This window comes from Pecten maximus, chromosome 7, assembly GCF_902652985.1.
Source record: "Pecten maximus chromosome 7, xPecMax1.1, whole genome shotgun sequence".
Taxonomy (NCBI): domain Eukaryota; kingdom Metazoa; phylum Mollusca; class Bivalvia; order Pectinida; family Pectinidae; genus Pecten; species Pecten maximus.
In genome coordinates, this window is record NC_047021.1 from 35,156,384 (window position 1) to 35,169,796 (window position 13,413).

General features: G+C 35.0%; 1 protein-coding gene and 1 non-coding gene across 2 annotated transcripts; both read right to left on the reverse strand.

The window, feature by feature from the left end:
* Nucleotides 1-3,311: 3,311 nt before the first annotated feature.
* On the reverse strand, nucleotides 3,312-3,383 carry Trnac-gca. The gene has a single exon. It is a non-coding gene; the product is annotated as a tRNA-Cys (tRNA).
* A 4,636-nt stretch (nucleotides 3,384-8,019) lies between these two features.
* LOC117331184 (sulfotransferase 1A2-like) lies at nucleotides 8,020-13,076 on the reverse strand. The gene is made up of 6 exons (XM_033889782.1): nucleotides 12,999-13,076; nucleotides 10,129-10,309; nucleotides 9,400-9,711; nucleotides 8,976-9,085; nucleotides 8,572-8,758; nucleotides 8,020-8,417 (listed from the first exon to the last, which is right to left on the reverse strand). The coding sequence occupies exons 1-6, from the start codon at nucleotides 13,074-13,076 to the stop codon at nucleotides 8,302-8,304; spliced, it is 984 nt and encodes a 327-aa protein (XP_033745673.1). The 3' UTR covers nucleotides 8,020-8,301.
* Between the last annotated feature and the right edge of the window lie 337 nt (nucleotides 13,077-13,413).

The following is a 13,413-nucleotide window of genomic DNA, read 5'->3' on the forward strand; positions in this document are numbered from 1 at the left end:
CAATTTTACGTTTATATTGTTATCATGAGTGTTACATCGCTATGATCCAATGTGAATTTCTTGTTATCAAGATGAATGTTATGCAAATCAACCCTTCTGCAAGCAAGTCTCGTATCTTAAATTAAGGACCTTCGATTCGGTCAATATGATATTATACAGTATAATAAGGTCCATAACTGATAAATATGCAACAAGTCCTACTATTGATTATTATTTCACGCTCACAGACTCCTGACAAAATTAAAGTTATCTACTGCATACAATTATCGGTATATTATGTCTTAAGTAACAGCTGAACTAGTACGTTGTACTGTAAACTGATAGAGTGTCACTGTCTCATTATTAATATATGTTAATCGTATGTGATTATCATTAACAATAGCAGTTTCTACGGAGTCCTAGATACTGGTTTGACTTAACCAGTGCGAACTTGGGAGAAACCGTTCAAACCCGAGTAGTGAAAAAGGGAAACTTGTAAGGGCGTTGTGCAAAATTTCCAACTGAAGATTAATGTACTATTTCAGGAACTTGCTGGAATCGACATACATTGGAAAAGGAATTTAATTACAAAAATACCACATTTTAACAAGACTCTTTTTTAAAGACCTTTTAAGCCTTTCATCCTAGGAAATTTGCGTTTCCACAAATACCATTTTGCCTAATCATATATTGTCTTTGACGCAATGATTAATCTTCAGTGTTTCACTGTAGATAAGGTGATTATGACATATTGATTACAACGTAAAGCTGTGCGATGTTTGCTTAACATTTAACATACGACATTCAAACTCTGAATGTTGAATGGCGAACGTCAATCTGTAGAACATTTAAATGTTAATTGTTGAATAGCGAACGCCGGTCTGTACAATATTATAACTCTGAAAGCCGAGCTACACAACATCAAAATTATGAAAGTTTAATGTTTTATGTCGAACTGCGCAATATTCAAATTCTGAATAATGAATGTCTTATTCTTATGGGCTTATAGTACATGCACCATATGGCCAAATCGCGTTTACGTTAACAGCCGGGTTGATCTACTCTCGGTACCGAAAAGGTACAACTTATCAGCGGGGAAAGACAAAAAAGGGCTGGGGCTTGGACTGCATCCGTTTTTATACAATTAGAAGCAACACCCATAATCAGATATATTATATATTGTTTGTAGTGTTCAAAATGCAGACAAAAATATCGAAAGACTCTCAAGCCAACACTCTTCGGTTCAAACCTTATAAAAGGTTGAAATTCTATCCCTACATACGTAGAAGACAAACTGAAGGATGTGTCTTCATTACATCTCCGACCAGATGATGTGTTGTTATTTCATTTCCTAAATCAGATTATAGAGCAATTAATTTCTATTAATATTCTATGCATTTGTATCACCAGGAATATATAAATATAAACACAATGATATTAGATTTATATTCATCATTATATTGAATCTTAAGAAACTAACGTCAATAAATACTAAGAATGGGTAAATTTTTTTCTTTGTAACGTCACAATACACAATAAACAGTATTGTTGATTTTATAGTTATTTTATATCATCTTTAAAATTAGGAAATAAGGGTAAGATTGTTAATCATTTTAACTCGTGTGATACTTCACCGATTTTTAACAAGTTGAAATGTCTTTTTTTCATATCCATCGCTAAAAGGGCCCAAGTTAAATAATTAACATTTGAAAGACCTTTTTAACAATGCATGGGTTATTTTTGCGGCAAAACTACATTGCTCCTCCATACTAATTGTAACATTGCCGTATCGTTTCAGAGGAACACATTGGCTATATAACATGATACAAATGATACGAACAGAATCTTTGAAGTATCAAGGGACACCTTACATGATCGAATTTCATCCATCTAAGCGAGATTGACCAGCTTGATTCTCCCCGAACGCTCCACACACACATTACCTACCCACTGATCCCAGCAATGGCAAGACTGGATAAAGTGAAGATAGTCCATGTTCTACGAAATCCAAAATGACACGATAACATCTTATTATGAACACTATTAGCGATACTTTAATGGCTTTTTCAATTTTGTCTATCGGACGAGTGTGTGTACCCTTCAATAGCTTTGTTTTATATTATATGTTCAGTTTAAGTTTAATTAATTCGGTATAACACCGAATGCGCTTACTGAAGTAAAACGCTATATTTACAAGCTTGACAAAATGTAATTTTTATCATTTAATTTGATTTCTGTAATCTTAACAGAACTGATAATATTTCCCCTTTGTTTTGTTTACTTATCTAATACATACCTCAACAGGTTTAGAATAAACAATTACTTTCTATAAATTTGATTTCTTTAAATGCAATTTTCCGTTTTGAAATTAAGATCATCTTTAACATAAAAAATAAATAAATAAAAAAAATGAACATTGCGGTTTTCTTGTTATTTTAGATGGACTTTTGGTGGAAGTTGGTTTTCGTACGTAAAGTGAATTGGAGAAGGCCAAACTCTCGGATCAGAAACTAAACGTTCTCTTTCTGGAACACGAAGATATCAAACAGGTTTGTTGACGGAAGCACCTATGTTGCTATGTGCTTATATATATATCCGGAGCATTTTTATAGCATAACTGTAATAAAGTACATAATGCTTCGATCTACCGATGAACAAAGTCTAACTCCTCTGGAATATTTCATTACAAACGACATTACATAAATAATTGTGGAACTAAAGAATACCACCAAAAGTAAACATTAACTTTCCAGAATCTTTACGGCTCCATCACTAGATTAGTAGAGTTCCTCCAGCTGAATTGATCGGAATCTTTACGGCTCCATCACTAGCTTGGTAGAATTCCTTCAGCTGAATTGATCAGAATCTTTTTTGAGCGAAGTGGGAAGAGCAGTTGAATTTGCAAAGTTGAAAAAGAAGCATGAACACGAGGCAGGAGAAACCTATATTTGGAAAGCCAAAGAAAGTGGTCATAATATCTCAGACTGTAGTTTGTAACCAGAAAAAAGAATAGGAAAATATAAAACATTTTAAGAATTTTCTCATTAATATATATTTTATCAAATAAATTTGGCAACAGGATGTTCCTATACAAGCACATGAAGTCCAAAATATTGGCCATACATGTAGAATATATTTGTTATTATGAAAAAATAAAATTACGCATATGATTTGTATACATTTTATCCAGATTTCTGGAAAAAAATTGCACCTGTGTACTTCATATTTCACAGGCAATATCGGTTATAAGTGTAACCAGGTGATCAGCTAATAATTTCGGTTTGAGAATTTCTTTGTGTTAATAAGCATTGAGAAATATCACAATAAAAATGAGGGGACACCCGGGTTCGAACCAGGGACCTCTCGATCTGCAGTCGAATGCTCTACCACTGAGCTATATCCCCTTCATATTTAACATTACCAAGTATGCAAATTTATTTATGAATACTTTTCTGATGCAATATGCTTCAACATGTGAAATAGTATCAACATATAAATTTGAAAAATAGAAGATAATAAAGGATAATAACTATGTTTTTTCAATGAAAACTTAAGTCTTTTCGATTTGAATGTGTCAAATGGTAATGGTTTGAGTGTTTAGATAGACATCATTTATTTTTCCATTAATTTGGACGATTTCTATTATTACTATGTGATTACTGAACAATAGATGACCTGTCGTGTTTTCTACTGACAATAACAAACACACACGTGATGTGTGTGTTTACCATTCTCTATAACACCGAGCGGACAGTACACTGTCAACTACTTCAATCACCTCGAAGATCATATACAAGTCGTCTGCTGACGAGGCATACCAGAATCTAAATCGTACACAAGTCGTCTGCTCATAAGGTGTATCAGAATCTAAATCGTACACAAGTTGTCTGCTGATGAGCTACTTCATATTCTATAAATACACCTGACTGTGACGTCAGAGATCGTACACCAGTCGTCTGCTGACGAGACACTACGCAGTCTATAACTACACCTGACTGTGACGTCAGACATCGAACCCAAGTCGTCTGCTGACGAGACACTACGCAGTCTATAAATATACCTGACTGTGACGTTAGAAATCGCACACCAGTCGTTTTAAGTATTATGTATAAATAGCTGAGAAGTGTCCAGGTGGACAGAGAGGACAGGAGGACACAGAGTTATCAATGTGATATTGTAGTAGTGTTAGATTTGTGTTACGCTTGATATACTTTGATTTGGTCTAGTTTGATATCGAAACGATGCATCAACTTAATTGGAAGTATATATATTGCAGAGCGATTCTCATTTTCAAATATTGTGGAGCTGAAAAAATGACAGTTTATTATATCTTTTCTGAGAGACGTCGATCATTACAAAATTGATCTTGATATTGATTTATTCTCCCGTTAAAAATATTGTATTCAAAAGAATTATAGGATGATTAAGAAAATTGAAAAAAAAAAGAATATTTGGAAAAATCTGTATTTGTTTAAAAGTATGGCTAACTTTTTAGAAGTGTCCTTCAAGTGCCCATGGTCAGGACAATAAGACCTTGGACTCGTAAATAGCCACGTCCAATGTCACAAGGAAACAAAGGACGTGAGCTATGACGTATTTGCGTACAAAAGGTCACACGGGTACCTCCTGTTTCTGTCGGAGTGTGTCTCGACCCCTATATCGCCGGGGAAGAGAAATAGTGGATGGGATTTACGTGATGAAAGCAGTGACATGTGTTAAAGGAATTGAGATAGATTGTGATACATCAAAAACTGGAAGACAGGAAAAAGTAATGAAGGTTGAGAATGAAATAGAAAACAACGGAAATGTCGAGGATGAAAACAGTGACGATCCAATTAGATGACACGATTTATTAAAACTGTTAAGGTACCAATTACTCTTAAATATTATATCCGGAAGCGATCATTTGTTTACTACACGATCACCACTTGGATTACTGATAATGCGAACCAAAATCTGAAGATTGTTTTGTTGACGACTTGTAAACGTTGGACGTATTGTAAGGATACAACCATTAATAAATAACATATCTAATGGTGAATTCGAGATTTTGAAGGTTTAATAAAAACCGTATACTTCTGCAGCCTAGCTGGAAGATTGGAAGACACACGAATCAGTCATGAGCGGGTCTGTCCGGATAGCAGGATAACGAATCAGAATAGCATATACTGGCTGTTGTAGTTTGGGATAATGCATTGAAAAAAGTCATGATCTTGACGAAGGTTACTATGATATAAGCAAACGTGTTAACTTTAAGAAAGGTAGATTAATTAAAATGGAAATTTTGAACCTTAATTCAAATATCCCCGGAAATATATTTCATACATTACAAGAAGCAGAAAAAGAAACTGATACATGTATATCAATTACCAGAACCAAATGCTGTACATCCACTACGTAACATATATAAAGGAACTACCCTCCCATATTTAGGCCCCGCTATGACGTCAGGTCCTGGTTTCATCAACGTTCTTTAACTTCATTAACAATTTCCTTAGGGAAGCAAAACGGAATTAAAAGGGAAAATTTCGGGGGGGGGGGGGGGGGGGGGGGGGGGGGGGGGGGGGGAGGAATCTTAGTTAAGCAAACTTCCTTAAATTCTCTAATTCTTTAATTAGAAAAACAATAAGTTAAGAAATATTGATGAAATTGGCCCCGTGTCGTTAATATAAAGTATAAAGTTACATTCGATATATACATATAGTTATGTAAATAGAATGATTTATATGTGTCAAGTGATTAGTATTTTATAGTTTGGTTCATAGTTTTGTTTCCTTCTTCCTTGCGTTTGATAATATTCATATAAAGAGTATGAAGTACATTTTGTGAATATATAAGACATTTTGTATGTTTAGTTTATGAAATATATGCATTTGATTGTATCTTAAGCCGAAAGAATACTTACAAAAAATTCTACCATATAATTTGTGTGATGTAATTTACATACTGTTAAACCAAATCGTGTGTACTCATGATGTGAATATTGTGTAATATATTTGTATACTTATAAGTCAAATAGTAAATATATTAGTTTGTGTAATACCTTATGTGGTATTATATGTATAAGCCGTATGCTATATGTAAATGCTTATATTGAAAAACGGTCATTATTCGCATGTGTGAAAAATAACGAATAATTAAGTAATCTTGTGTAACATAAGTTGATACTTCATGAGGTAAATAATCTGTTTTTATATCATCTTTCTAGCTATGTAAGTTGGAGGTTCATAAAAATTTAGAAAAAAATAATTTAGCAGACAAAGTTAAATAGCCGAAAAATCTAATGATGAACATATGTCAAAATAATATTAAGTTTGTCTCTGGGAATAATTTTGGGTCAAAATCGTGATATCTCCAAATTTCTTATGTTTTTTGAAGTGGTTACGTTGGTTTTCACAGGTCTTAAACCTTCACAGCTGTATTAAAATTGCATTTGTTGTATCGATCAATATACTTAAGTATAGGTAATATATAGGGCTAGCTTGCTATGCTTCCATACCTTAAACAGGTAGTGGGAATGAACTTTGTGACAGTAAAGTGAGGGGGTATGACCACAAGTGCTCTATACGGCTGTAACAGCTCGAATGACGCTATGGCCTACACATCGTGTATATATTCACCACTACCCCACATGTAACCTACTGTGCGTGCTACTGATATTTCACCACAAAGGTCACTATCCACGCCTGACACCCTTGCGTACTCAAGCACCTTAGTAACCCCGGTGATCCCGTACCATTGATAAATACAATAAAATTCCCAAACCTAAAATAAAAGCTGCGAATAACTTGTTGTCACTGTCAGCTTTATACTAATACAAAGAAGTTTCAAATCAGTAACAGTAACAATTTCACTGCACAACAGTTGTGAAAAATAAGTTTTTTCCAGAAATCTGGATTTGAAAGTGTACGCACAATAACAGTAATTTTAATGGGGTTTTGAATAATCCTCGAAAAAATGTATTTTGAGGAATTCAAAAGTAGTAATATATAACAAATAGAATATTAAATGGAACATTTAGTAATAACGAATATATACTACTTGTATGATCATTGTTTTACACCTCATTTGAAAGGGCTTGTATAGGCATAGCCCGCTGCCCAGCTCTCGTTAATTTTTTATGTTTAGTTTTTTTCTTAATATTTTCAAAAACCAAAACCAAAACCAAAAAAATGTATAATGGTATCTTTTGTACTGTGTACTCGTAAAAAATACCAAATATTGGCCGTCCCGTTACTCGTCTAATATGTAACTTAATAAAGACATTATTACAAATCCTCTATATCACTCGTTTTTCCTTCATATTTTTCATGCAATGAAATTGAAGAGCGTAATTCACTCGAAAAGTATAATATTCTGATTTACAATCAGACTCGTTTAACAAGTAACACATCAATTTGATTGATTCTTTTCTGCGAAACTTTTTTTCTTCAAACAAACCATCACGTGGTGACTATCGTGTTGAACGCTGATGTTGATATGTTATTGAGAAGAGTGGATATTGCAACTTTTACAATTTTAAAAACATAACATTGTTACTGTAATGAAAAAGAAGTCAAAATGTTATTCTAGAATATTTTATTGTATACGTCTTACACAGATAGAAAGGTGGAAAGTTTGGTAGAAATTAGCAATAAAAAATTAAGCCATTACCATGTTCAAAATTCCATGTATTAATAAAACAAAATCTAAAAATGTCTTAAATTTTCTGATTCTTATTTCCGTTAGAAACTACAGTCTGTGGTATCATAAGCATTCCTCTAAAAGTATGAATTTGTTATTATGAACTCGTTTTACTCCACTCTCATGAACTATAACAAACCTGATTTGCACTCTAGTTTGATTTCTTGTTTTTAGTAATAATATAACAACCTCTTCTGTATATGAATATCATCACAGTTTTTTTTTACAGTTTTTTTATTTTCATTTAGCGAAGTAACAAAAACGTTCTCTTTACATACTTATCCCAGATACTTATATATGATTCAAATATAATATATGGTAATAAAATATACCTATCTTTTCTACTGGATATGCCTCATTCTGTGTAAATTGGATATCAATTTCATCAAGTAAAAATATTTAACATTTGCCTTGTATTTCTGTCTCATATCTATCTTTCTAGTTCCTAAATGGTACAAAAAAAAAAAAAAGAAAAAAAAAAGGGTAACATGTTATACTTAAGTATTACTTAAATATTAAACCGTTTAAATTTGAGACTGTTGAAACCGTCGAAATGTTTCCCACGTCAGCCCTTAGTACTTAATGTAAACTGATATAGCTTGTTTCGCGACTGTTTCAATGCAAGGAGACTGAGTATTATCATTCATATAAAAAGTTGAGGTCGATACCATATTCCGTGACCTCTTTGTTAAGCATGGCGTCAAACTTTTCGTTTTGCGCAACTGTGAAGCAGTTCTTCCAATCGCCTACACATCCTGGAAAAAAAAAAGATAATTTGATAAAATACTGTCCATATGTCTGACTGTCGATATTACAAACTTTCTATAATGCTTAAACGTCTATAACATTATACACAAAATTGGACAAAAAGGTTTGTTTAATGATAGTTTCAATGTCTACATATATTACCTTTCCTGTAAATAGGTAATCGCCCGCCATTGCCAAAGGAATTCCAAATCTTAGTTTCTCCTGCCTTGGTTTCATGCTCCTTTTGCAAATTTGCGAATTCAACTGCCGTTTTCACTTCGCATAAAAACGATTCTGGTCGATTTAGCTGGAGGAATTCTACCAACCTGGTGATGGTGCCGTACAGGTTCTGGAAAATGAGCGTTTACTTTTGGTTTAAATTTATAGTTGTACAATCATCAAATGTGTCGTTTTTAATAAGATATTCAAGAAAGTTTCTATGTAAACGGTTTAAGACTTCTTAATCGATATATGAAGCATTAGTTACTTAATTACGGCGATGCTATGAAAATGCTCCTTTATATTTATACAAGAACAGAGGAACATACATGCTTCCGTCGACAAACCTGTTTGATATCTTCATATTTCAGAAAGAGAACGTTTAGTTTCTGATTCGAGAGTTTGGCTTTCTCCCATTCTCTTACGTACGAAAACCAACTTCCACCAAAGAGTCCAACTATAATAACAAGAAAAATAGCAACGGTTATTGTTTTGGTGTGTAAAAGATAGTTTTAGATGTAGCTTCAGAACGGAAAATTACATCTTTGGTAAGATAAACGGAAAAATAAAATGTATAGGAAGTATTTTTTTCATTCTAAATATGTTAAAGAGTATGTGTGAATTAAATAAGTAATGTTTACATAATTTTTCTTTCAAGCTTTGAATCAAACCGTTTCAGTTTATTAATCACATTTGGCGTTACACCGAATGACCTTAACTTTAACTTAACAAATAACATAATATAAAATAAAGCTATGGAAGGGTACACACACTCGTCCGATAGACAAAAGTTGAAAAAGCCATTAAAGTCTCCTTCATATATCGTGCCTACAACTCGCTTATAGTGTTCATAATAAGATACTATGGTGTCCTTTGGATTCCGTAGAACATGTACTATCTTCACTTTGCCCTCTCTTGCCATTGCTGGGATCAGTGGGTAGGTGAGGTGTGTGTGGAGCGTTCGGGGAGAATCAAGCTTGTCAATCTCGCTTGATGGATGGAATTCGATCATGTAAGGTGTCCCTTGATACTTTAGAGATTCTGTTTGTATCATTTGTATCATGTTATACACCCAGTGTGTTCCTGAAACGATACGGCAATGTTACGAATAGTATGGAGGAGCAATGTAGTTTTGTCGCAAAACATAAAAATGTTACGGTGTTCGGTGTATAAAACTATGCTTAACACTAAACATTTTGTCTATAGAGATAAAAAAAAATCATGTCAACTTGTTAGATATTACTATAGTGCCACATAAGTTTAAAAAAATGACAACTTTATGTTAATATCTTAATTTCAATGATAATCAATGAAATCAACGATACTCTTCATGGTGACGTTACAGGGAAAATCATTATCGGATTTTAGGATTTTGTTGACATTAGTTCCCAAGACACAACATCATAATAAAATAAAATCTTATATCATTATGTATAAATTCACATAAAGTTGGTTATACAAATGTACAGAATACTAGTTGATATAAATCGCTATATATACCTGATTTAGGAAATGAACATAACAATACATCATCTGGTCTGAGATGTAATGATGACACATCATTCAGTTGGTCTTCTACGTTTCCTGGAATGTCGGGATGGAATTTCAATCCTTTGTAAGGTTTGAATCGAAGAGTGTTGCCATGAGAGTCAGTAGAAGTTTGTGGCTTGATTTTGAACACCTACAAACAATATGTAATATATCTGATGACGTAAATGTATTCGCGTGTTCTAGTACAGAAACTGATACAATCCAAACCCCCACCCCTTCTTTTCTGCAATATCTATCTGTCCCCTTGGCCCTTAAAGTAGACAACACTCTCAAGATGTCCCCGCTGATAAGTTGTACCTTTTCGGTCCCACGAATGGATCAGCCCGGCGATTCTAAAATTAGCAATTAGGGAGAGGTAACTTGTTGGTAGGTAGAGGTAACTTGTCAGTAGGTAGATGTAACTTGTCAGTAGGGAGAGGTAACTTGTCAGTAGGGAGAGGTAACTTGTCAGAAGGTAGAGGTAACTTGTCAGTAGGGAGAGGTAACTTGTCGGTAGGTAGAGGTAACTTGTCAGTAGGTTGAGGTAACTTATCAGTAGGTAGAGGTAACTTGTCAGTAGGTAGAGGTAACTTACCTCTCCCTACTGACAAGTTACCTCTACCTACTGACAAGTTACATCTACCCACTGACAAGTTACCTCTACCTAATGACAAGTTACCTCTCCCTCCTACAAGTAACCTCTACCTACTGACAAGTTACCTACTGATAAGTTACCTCTACCTACTGACAAGTTACCTCTCCCTACTGACATGTTACCTCTCCCTACTGACAAGTTACCTCTACCTACTGATAAGTTACCCCTACCTACTGACAAGTTACCTCTTCCTACTGACAAGTAACCTCTACCTACTGACAAGTTACCTCTCTCTTATGACAAGTTACCTCTCCCTACTGTCAAGTCACCTCTACCTACTGACAAGTTACCTCTCCCTACTGACAAGTAACCTCTACCTACTGACAAGTAACCTCTACCTACTGACAAGTTACCTCTACTCACTAACAAGTTACCTCTACCTACTGACAAGTTACCTCTCCCTACTGACAAGTTACCTCTCTCTTATGACAAGTTACCTCTACCTACTGACAAGTTACCTCTACCTACTGATAAGTTACCTCTACCTACTGACAAGTTACCTCTACCTACTGACAAGTAACCTCTCCCTACTGACAAGTTACCTCTACCTACTAACAAGTTACCTCTACCTACTGACAAGTTACATTTACCTACTGACAAGTCACCTCTACCTACTGACAAGTTACCTCTCCCTACTGACAAGTTACCTCTACCTAATGACAAGTAACCTCTCCCAAATGACAAGTTACCTATACCTACTGACAAGTTAAATCTACCTACTAACAAGTTAAATCTACCTACTGACAAGTTAATCTACCTACTGACAAGTTACCTCTACCTACTGACAAGTTAATCTACCTACTGACAAGTTACCTCTCCCTACTGACAAGTTACCTCTACCTACTGACAAGTTACCTCTCCCTACTGACAATTTAATCTACCTACTAACAAGTTACCTCTACCTACTGACAAGTTACCTCTACCTACTGACAAGTCACCTCTCCCTACTGACAATTTAATCTACCTACTAACAAGTTACCTCTACCTACTGACAAGTTACCTCTACCTACTGACAAGTTACCTCTCCCTACTGACAATTTAATCTACCTACTAACAAGTTACCTCTACCTACTGACAAGTTACCTCTACCTACTGACAAGTCACCTCTTCCTAATAACAAGTTACCTCTACCTACTAACAAGTTACCTCTACCTACTAACAAGTTACCTCTACCTACTGACAAGTCACCTCTACCTACTGACAAGTTACCTCTACCTACTGACAAGTTACCTCTACCTACTAATAAGTTACCTCTTCCTACTGACAAGTTACCTCTACCTACTAATAAGTTACCTCTTCCTACTGACAAGTTACCTCTCCCTACTGACAAGTTACCTCTACCTACTGACAGGTTACTTCTGGTAAACCTTTTGGTTCACTTTACCATTATGGTGAATCATTTCATGGCCATGGTAAAGCGAAACATTTCACTATTTTCTTTCTACACTTTTTTCCACCAAATCCTTTTCAAATTACACTATATAATTCCTCTAAACACATTAACACATACAAACATGTCTGGGTGTCAGGTAATTTAAAGTGGCGCGGGGCGATTCACTTTACCATGATCATGGTAAAGTGCAGGCGCGGATCCAGGAATTTGAAACAGGACCCTCCCCCCCCCCCCCCTCAACCCCCCCCCCCCCCCCCTCCGGGTCCGCTAGTGAAGTGAAGCTTTTCTTTTCGCCAAATCTGTTTTAAATTAAATTACCTTGTTTTATTCCTCTGAAAAAAGTGAAATGCTTCACTTCACCATGGCCATGGTAAAGTGAAGCGCCCCACCCCACCCTAAATTTCCTGACCCCAGACATTTTTTTGTGTGTAAATGTGTTCAGAGGAATAAAACAAGGTAATTTAAAAAAGATTTGGCGAAAAAAAGAATTACTCAGAAAAAAATGAAATGCTTCACTTTACCATGGCCATGGTAAAGTGAAGCGCCCTGCCCCACCCTATTTTTTGTGTGATCAGATGTAGAGAAATAAATAAGCTAATTGATAAAACAATTGTGTAAAAAAAAGTCAATTAAAAACAAAATATAAGGTGGCTTCACTTTACCATGGGAGGGTTCATTTCGCCATAATTGTGAAATGAACCGCGGTTCACTTAACCATTATGGTATTTTGACCCCGGTTCATTTCACCATGCTTCAAAATACCATGCCACACCGGTACATTTCATTCCTTACCTCCTCATAGCTGCTCGCCCTTCTGTTGTAATGTACTTGAGGTTTATTAGCTAGTTGGTCGTATTTGCCTGCATCCATGATGTCTAAATAACTCACTTGTATTCCAGGTGTAAAACTTGTCTTGAATATGCGAGTTATATCAGAGCTTATGTACTATGGTCACCTTTACACATTCACTAATTGTCAACAAAAAAACTGTCGACAAAAAACATCCACGAAAACGGGTGTACCTGCTACGCATGGATAATTCTTTTTTTTATATCTACGGTAACCAGCGCGTATCACAATGGGAAAGTAAGGTCATTGAGATCGTTATACACCGCGACATACTATATGAGTTATCAGGAAAAAGTATATCTACAGTCGAATCTGTATTAAGTGACCACTCAAGGGAAGTTGAAGAACGGATGGCTAA

Coding starts and splice junctions, on each gene's coding strand:
- LOC117331184 (XM_033889782.1), bottom strand. CDS start 13,076: ATGGATGCAGGCAAATACGACCAACTAGCTAATAAACCTCAAGTACAT. Junction 9,712..10,128: donor ATGTTCATTTCCTAAATCAG/GTATATATAGCG, acceptor GTATCGTTTCAG/GAACACACTGGGTGTATAAC. Junction 9,086..9,399: donor CTTTTGTCTATCGGACGAGT/GTGTGTACCCTT, acceptor TTGTTATTATAG/TTGGACTCTTTGGTGGAAGT.